At 43.4% G+C, this 8,049-nt stretch overlaps 3 protein-coding genes across 3 annotated transcripts in view; 2 read left to right on the top strand and 1 right to left on the bottom strand.

Annotated features, from left to right (window-relative positions):
• Positions 1 to 779: 779 nt before the first annotated feature.
• Positions 780 to 1,159, top strand: LOC134624560 (histone H4). The gene has a single exon (XM_063469559.1). It carries the CDS (start codon positions 848 to 850, stop codon positions 1,157 to 1,159), a length of 312 nt encoding a protein of 103 aa, XP_063325629.1. The 5' UTR covers positions 780 to 847.
• Positions 1,160 to 6,263: 5,104 nt separating this feature from the next.
• Positions 6,264 to 6,891, bottom strand: LOC134624545 (histone H3). Its single transcript, XM_063469545.1, has one exon. The coding sequence runs from the start codon at positions 6,823 to 6,825 to the stop codon at positions 6,415 to 6,417; it is 411 nt and encodes a 136-aa protein (XP_063325615.1). The 5' UTR covers positions 6,826 to 6,891; the 3' UTR covers positions 6,264 to 6,414.
• A 280-nt stretch (positions 6,892 to 7,171) lies between these two features.
• Positions 7,172 to 8,049, top strand: part of LOC134624543 (histone H2AX-like) — a 50,068-nt gene continuing 49,190 nt past the window's right edge. Inside the window, exon 1 of the mRNA XM_063469542.1 lies at positions 7,172 to 7,554. Coding sequence (XP_063325612.1) covers positions 7,172 to 7,554 — 383 coding nt within the window. The remainder of the gene's footprint in view (positions 7,555 to 8,049) is intronic.

The following is an 8,049-nucleotide window of genomic DNA, read 5'->3' as shown; positions in this document are numbered from 1 at the left end:
CAGTTACGAAATCATCATATCTTAAAGCTGAAATCTCAGAAGATATAATTCTATCTATTCTAGTTTTAGAGGACGAGTCAAACCTTGTGAAATGTGTTGTCTGAGGATTTAAAATCCTATTTAAATCCTTAAGAGATGCATCTTTACATATTCGTGACAGTAGTTTGCCTTCCCTGGACTCTTTGAACATTAACATTAAGATCTTTCCACTGCCCTGTAATGTCACCAAAAAGACGCTTACCCTTTCCAGTCATTTTTGTTGTTCAGAAATGAATTCATTTGTTCAGAAAGGAATCCACACTTGCCTCTTCGACTGATGGTTATAGTTTCTTCTTTGAATGAACAAAGACTTAACTCTTCCACTCACTTTTGCTGTTAAGAAATGAATCTGAATTGTTGCTTGATGGACTCCTAAATTTACATCTCATGTAAAAGAAGATAGAAAAGAAAACAGGAGCGGCTGAAACTACCGCCATCTACTGGCCTTTGGCGGAAATGACGAACAGCATGACTGTGACTGCGGGTGGAGTAGCACTGGTTGTCTCCATCGCAGTTTACTGTACACTGAATAAATACACTTGTAGATATCTCAGAAATAACACTGACATGACATTGTGGGTCCGATTTGGTGTGAGCCTCCCTTCGGTTAGACTTAATTTGTCATTACCAAAAGACAACATTTCCACATTTAGAGAATAGAAGAGTGGGCGGAGCTACTGAGCTTCGAGTCGTACAGCTAACCTCGCACCGTCTGTTTTCTTTTACGTCCGCCGGGCTCACATAATAAAACGGCTCCGTCTGGTTGAACTTCATTCGACTTTGCTCGTTCAAAGAAGAAACAGTAACCATGAGTGGAAGGGGCAAGGGTGGCAAAGGACTCGGTAAAGGAGGCGCCAAGCGTCACCGTAAAGTTCTCCGTGATAACATCCAGGGCATCACCAAACCCGCTATCCGCCGTCTGGCTCGCCGTGGTGGAGTGAAGCGTATCTCCGGTCTGATCTACGAGGAGACCCGCGGAGTGCTGAAGGTGTTCCTGGAGAACGTCATCCGTGATGCCGTCACCTACACTGAGCACGCCAAGAGGAAGACTGTGACCGCCATGGATGTAGTTTATGCTCTGAAGAGGCAGGGTCGCACTCTGTACGGTTTCGGCGGTTAAGCTCATTCGTCCTAATCCATCAAACGGCTCTTTTAAGAGCCACACACCTCATATTAAGGGCTCTGTTCTGGTGTGTTCTGGTGTGTTCTGGTGTGTGTGTGTGTGTGTGTGTGTGTGCTTTCAGTGTTCTTGGCCTGGATGTTGGGCAGCACACTACCCTGAGCGATCGTCACTCGGCCCAGCAGCTTGTTCAGCTCTTCGTCGTTGCGAAGAGCTGAACAGAATCAGAATACTTTATTGATCCCTAGGAGGAATTTTTCGTTACAGTGCTCCATTATAAACAAACATTAACAAAGACAGACTACACTAAGAATAGCGTGTGTATGAAAAAGAACATGTGCAAGAAGGGTGTAGCTGTTGCAGTAAACAGTGTGTTAAGTGGATGAGTTGTACAGGGAGATGGCCAGGGGAAGGAATGATTTCCTGTGTCGTTCAGTGGTGCTTTTCGGTACTCTGTCTTTCACTGAACGTGCTCCTGTGACTGACCAGCATGTCATGGAGTGGGTGGGAGGTGTTATCTAACATTAACTTTATCTTGTCCAGCTCCATCCCTACAACATTACTGGCCTTACGAATCAGTTTATCGAGTCTGTTGGCATCTGCGACCCTCAACCTGCTCCCCCAGCATGCAACAGCATAGACGATCACACTGGTCACAACAGACTCATAGAAAATCCTGGGACTGACAGCATTTTCTGGCAGATGTTGAAGGACCTCAGTCGCCTCAAATAATAGAGGCGACTCTGGCCCTATGGGCTCAAAATGTGGTCATAAATATTTTGTACTTGTAAATCAGGATGTGTGTGTGTGTGTGTGTGTGTGTGTGTGTGTTTTTAAAAAAAAAAAAAAAAAAAAAAGATTTGTATGTGTAAGAAAGATTTGTGTGTGGACTTAGCCCAAAAAAAAAACCCTGCAAGTTACACGTATGAATTTTGACCCTATTTTTCTTCCTTTCATCTGATTGGTCAATGTCATGTCAATCACAAATGTAATAATCCAATCAGAGAACAGATGGGTTTGGCTGTCGGAGGGGCGCTTTTTTGGACTGCAGGTCCTTGAAGGGTAATACAGTTTGAAGCTGGAGGATCTCTATATAAATATCCGATAGCAGCTAGGTCCCCTAACTTTCAGCAGCTGTTGAAAGGATAAAGTTGTGGTATGTCAGTGGTTAGAAATACCATCATTACTTTAGGATTAGTTTAACACAAAGTCAGGGCTGACCCGGGACCATTGCTGTGAGTCACAGTGCGCAGCATAAAAGTCCTTTCACATTGGACGCAGGATGTGCTGCTAATGCTAACTAAAAGCAAAGGATCCAGAATTTGTTGCGCTGGCTGCTGAGCTCTGTGGGTTTTTGCAGCAGCTCTACCTGTACTAGATGCACCTGCTCCTTGTCATTTCTATCTCTGACTTTATGTCCTCTACAAGAGTTTCGGGGTTTTTTGCTAGTTCTTCAAATGTTCAATAAAAACATGTATGCTAATTCATAACGAAGAAAGCTTTGTAATGAAGACTGTCATTTCCAAAACACTGCCCGCCCCCCGCGGTCCGCAGCGCTGTTGAAAAGGCTGTGGAAGTCCCTGTATTAAGCAGTAGATAGCAGTTATAGTACACCAACATCTCTTATTCATTAGCACTAAGGGAACACTGAATGACCTGGTGGTTTTTGTCCATAAAACTACTCATCTAAGATTACCACAAAGTAAAAGATCTCTCAGCAAAATGATGCAACATTTTAGGCACACTGTTGCCCCGATCAAATCAGTGAGCTGGGATTTTTTATTCTAAACACAAACTACTGTTACAGCAAGGGTGTAGATTTGGCATGGACGGAAGGGACACGTCCCCACCAATATCCAGCCATTATTGAATTGTCCCCACCAATAATATGATCTCTTCGAGTAAAGAAAAACAAAACTGATTAAAAGAAAAAAATGATCTGTCAACGTCTCATTCACCTAGCAGTGCAGAAGAGTTAAATTACGTTCTCTACTGGAGTCCTACCTCATGTGACGAATATGGCCAATGTGATTGGCTGTGCTTTTCAGGGAGCTCTGTTTAGTTTTAGCAGCACCAAGCCTGCGCTGCGCGGACCTGCAAGGAGGAGAGGAGGATGACAGCACAAAGGAAGAACCTGGATATAAGAAAGTATTTTTCAAAGAAACCTGTAAGTCACTTAAAGGCAAGTTCACTCATAAAATGTGTCCGTCATAATAACGTTACAGGCTATGCTAGGCCATACAGGCCAACCATCCCGATTCTTCTGGGAGAATCCCGAATTTCAGTGCCCCTCCGGAAAATCTCCCGGAGCCACCATTCTCCCCAATTTCTCCTGATTTTCCACCCGGACAACAAAATTGAAAAACCATATCCCAGATTGGCCCAGCCAATTCCAGTTTCCAACAATGGCTACTACTACTGCAGCTACTTAGTTTTCATATTACTCTTATCACTCTTTCTGGGTCGCAAAATAAACTTTGTTCGTGAGTAAATCAGTTTGGCTGAGATTAAAGTTATTAGATTAGATTAGATTAGATTAAATTAAATTAAACAGAAAACTGATTAAAAAGAAGTGTGAGATGGTTGAGAATTTACTCCAGTGTCCAGATATATTTCAGATAGCAAGGAGCAGAAGGCAGAATTTCACTCCACCGAGAGAGCTCGTGACGTAATTCTGAAGGCTAGACCGTCCAATTTCACAGTCGCTCATTTCCGGTCTACTCGACTTTCGGAGGACCCGGCCCACTTAGATCGCGAAGGCCAGGTCCTCAGGTGGATGCACCCTCTGAATTTGGACACCCCCGGCCTGTTTCCGGCTGGACAATAATAACAGTGACATTTAACTTTTTTTATCCGATAAATAAACACTGTAAAATTCAAGTTTTTTGTATATATATGTATATGTTATGTTATATATGTTATCTCAGTTAACGAGAGGAGAAGGCATGTGTTCGGCTCCTTCACATAGTGGACATTGAGTTGTTGTGTGGGGCACCAGTAGTCCATGTCTGTTGCTGTAACAGTAGTTCATGTTTAGAATAAAAAGTCCCAGCTCACTGATTTGATCGGGGCAATAGTGCCTAAAATGTTGCATCATTTTGCTGAGAGATCTTTTACTTTGTGGTAATCTTAGATGAGTAGTTTTATGGACAAAAAACCAGCAGGTCATTCAGTGTTCCCTTAGTGCTAATGTATCAGAGATGTTGGTGTACTATAACTGAAGTAATGTTAAGTCCTTAAAGTCATATTCTTTATTGTCATGAATGTATTTGAAGCTATTTTTATTTTTGTATGATACCTGATTTATATGGAATATGGCTGAAGTAAACTAAAGTCTAAAATACTTAGTCATTTGTTTAATAGGAATTTAACATAATATAATTCACATATAAAACTATGAATTGTAATTTTAAATGGTTTAAAAGCATGTAGAATAGCACATGTAGGCAAGTATATTTTTCCTGGTTTTTTTTTTTTTTTTATCAAGAAGCAAAGACAAAAAGGGAAAAAAAAAAAGAAACAGGGCAGGGTTCGGTGGTTGAATCATCCGTCTCCACCAATGCCAAAACCAAATCTACGCCCTTGTGTTACAGTAACAGACATGGACTACTGGTGCCCCACACAACTCAGTGTCCACTATGTGAAGGAGCCGAACACATGCCTTCTCCTCTCGTTAACTGAGATAAACTGCTGACATATTTCTTTTACATCTATACTGTCCAGTGTCTCCTGGTGGACATGGCACACAGCAGCATTGCTTAATCTCATTTGAGTCATTGTTGACCTTAGCCATGTTTTTAGTCTTGTGAGAGCACTGAAGCTTCTTTCAGCCTCAGCCGAGGATACTGGGATGACTAAAAGCAGCCTGACAATTGTCATGATAATAAATACTAGTTAATCTATAGCACCAAATCATCAGTCAGTCACCTGTGACCTCGCCTCTTCACCTCTGTCTGAGCTACAACATGGCAGAGCTGCCTCTGTCACCTGATAAATAACAGTGAGACATTCCAAATACATGCAGTCACACATGTGCTTCAAATACAGTCATGAACCACCAAGTCATCATCCAATTTCACCTGTGATCTTGTGTCACCATTACTCTCTGAGCTTTGTGTTGGTTCTTCTGTCACCTGACAAATAGGACATACATGACAATAAGAATAAAATGTGTAGCTGCTTCAGTGTTTGTCAATTTGTGCAGATCTTGACTCATCAGTAATGTTTGTAGGGTGAGTGCATTTTTAAAACGATTTGTGCAAACTGCACTACAAGGTGGAATATTTGCAAAATCATGACTACCTCATGATATATTGTCTCAAAAATTAACCCTATGAATATGTCAGAACCATTAGGATGAAATTATTGTGTCACCAACATTTTAACGTTAGACATATAATTTTAGCATGTAACATTATTATGACAGACACATTTTATGAGTGACTTTAAGTGACTTACAGGTTTCTTTGAATAAAATACTTTCTTATATCCAGGTTCTTCCTTTTTGCTGCCATCCTCCTCTCCTCCTTGCAGGTCCTCACAGCGCAGGCTTGCGGCTGCTAAAACTAAACAGAGCTCTCTGAAAGGCACAGCCAATCACATTGGCCATATTTGTCACATGAGGTTCTTAGTGTTAGAGGTGAGAAGGTCAATCCAACTCTTGACAGTATACACACACCAGCACTGTTATAGGTATTGGATCATTAGCAGCAGAACAGGACTGATACTGTGTTTCCATCCTTAAAGTTACTTCAAAGAATTGTGTAAAAATGTTAAATAATATATTTTGGGAAGGGAAAAAAAAAAAAAAAAAAAAAAGCACCTGAAAGATGAACTATTAAAAATAAATCAGATTCATACTAGGCTTATTGTCATGTCTATAGCTTTTTATAACAAATTTAAACAACAGGAGTTTACCAAAGGTACTTGAGAGCACAGGGTCTGTCATATAGCTTAGCACAAAGCACTCCAATGTGATGAGCTTTTTTTTTTTTGGGGGGGGGGGGGGGGGGGGGGAGTGAATGAGCAAAGAAGGGAGACATTTAAGGATACAATTCATGCTTCAAATGAATGAAGAATTTTTGTAACTGAAGTCAGTGAAATCCAGCTTCATGCCGACTATAGTTTCTAGTATAGAAAGAGCATGAAGATTGTTACAGTTACATCGATGTTATGCTCACACTTCAAAGGAGCGAGCTCTTGCTGTGAGTGAGTTGGCTCTGAAAAGAGCCGTTGTTGATAGGAGAGCGTGTAGCTTAAGCTCTCTCTCCGCGGATGCGGCGAGCTAGCTGGATGTCTTTGGGCATGATGGTGACCCTTTTGGCGTGGATGGCGCACAGGTTGGTGTCCTCGAAGAGTCCGACCAGGTAAGCCTCGCTGGCCTCCTGCAGAGCCATGACAGCAGAGCTCTGGAAGCGCAGGTCGGTCTTGAAGTCCTGAGCGATCTCGCGGACCAGGCGCTGGAAGGGCAGCTTGCGGATGAGTAGCTCGGTGGATTTCTGGTAACGGCGGATCTCGCGCAGAGCCACGGTACCGGGCCTATAACGGTGAGGCTTCTTGACGCCTCCGGTGGCCGGGGCGCTCTTGCGAGCGGCCTTGGTGGCCAGCTGCTTCCTGGGGGCTTTGCCGCCAGTAGACTTGCGAGCGGTCTGCTTGGTTCTTGCCATTCTTTCTCGCTTTTCTTTCCCTGTGATAAGAGCAGAAAATGTAGCAAACGGAGGCGACTCGCTGCTCTTAAAGTGTGTGACTGGCTGTGACGCGGTGCCGCTCCGGCTCGTGATTGGTGACGGGCTCCACGTGGTGCTCAGCACCGTTCAGAGGAGCACCGCCCCGCCTCGGTGTGTGCCGCTCATTGGAGAAAAGTGCATTGATGTTGCGCGCTGCCGCAAGCCTCTCTGCGATTGGTGCGTGACGAAGCTTCCCGCGCTCTGCGGAAATATAAGCGAGGCTTTGAGCTGATCGGACCACATTTCCTTTGAGTGTCCATACTACAGAAGGGTAAAACCTGTGAAAATGAGTGGGCGTGGCAAAACTGGAGGCAAAGCCAGAGCTAAGGCTAAGACCCGCTCATCCCGTGCCGGGCTTCAGTTCCCCGTGGGTCGTGTCCACAGACTGCTGCGCAAAGGCAACTATGCGGAGCGTGTGGGAGCCGGCGCCCCCGTTTACCTGGCAGCTGTGCTCGAGTACCTGACCGCTGAGATCCTGGAGCTGGCTGGCAACGCAGCCCGCGACAACAAGAAGACTCGTATCATCCCACGTCACCTGCAGCTGGCTGTGCGCAACGACGAGGAGCTCAACAAGCTTCTGGGGGGAGTCACCATCGCTCAGGGTGGTGTGCTGCCCAACATCCAGGCTGTGCTGCTCCCCAAGAAGACCGAGAAGCCCGTCAAGGCCAAGTAAATGCAAAGCGCTCATCTTCATCAAAGGCTCTTTTAAGAGCCACACACTTCTCTGAGCAGACTTCCTTCTTACTGTTGCTGTGTCTGTAACAAGTTATGTACTGGGAAATGTAGATTATGCATCTTGATTTATTTTAAGATGTACATTCATTCATTCAGGTCAAGAAATAAACTCAAGACTATATTTTGAAATAACTGATTTGTTGAAATGTACACAAATCAAAATGGTTATGAAATGAGTAATGAAATAAATACATGGTGAAATAAATAGCAGTACAGGCTCAGCTTGGAGTAAAATGTGTCCTTGAAATCACAATATCAATTCAACTGGTCTAGATTTAGTCAGGTAAGGTTGTAGATTACAGCATTTCACGTGGATTATATTGGCTAGGCATCATTAAAATATACAGTGTACTTCCACTGAAACAGCCAGTGTAGGCTTTCAAAAAAATAAGAACTCAGTATTTCATACATGAATAATAACATGCATCT

This window comes from Pelmatolapia mariae, linkage group LG3_W, assembly GCF_036321145.2.
Source record: "Pelmatolapia mariae isolate MD_Pm_ZW linkage group LG3_W, Pm_UMD_F_2, whole genome shotgun sequence".
Lineage (NCBI taxonomy): Eukaryota > Metazoa > Chordata > Actinopteri > Cichliformes > Cichlidae > Pelmatolapia > Pelmatolapia mariae.
The sequence above is the reverse complement of the archived record's forward strand: the minus strand, read 5'-3'. Positions and strand labels throughout refer to the sequence as shown.

What these genes read in the sequence shown, in the direction of transcription:
- LOC134624560 (XM_063469559.1), top strand. Translation starts at nt 848, where the DNA reads ATGAGTGGAAGGGGCAAGGGTGGCAAAGGACTCGGTAAAGGAGGCGCC.
- LOC134624545 (XM_063469545.1), bottom strand. Translation starts at nt 6,825, where the DNA reads ATGGCAAGAACCAAGCAGACCGCTCGCAAGTCTACTGGCGGCAAAGCC.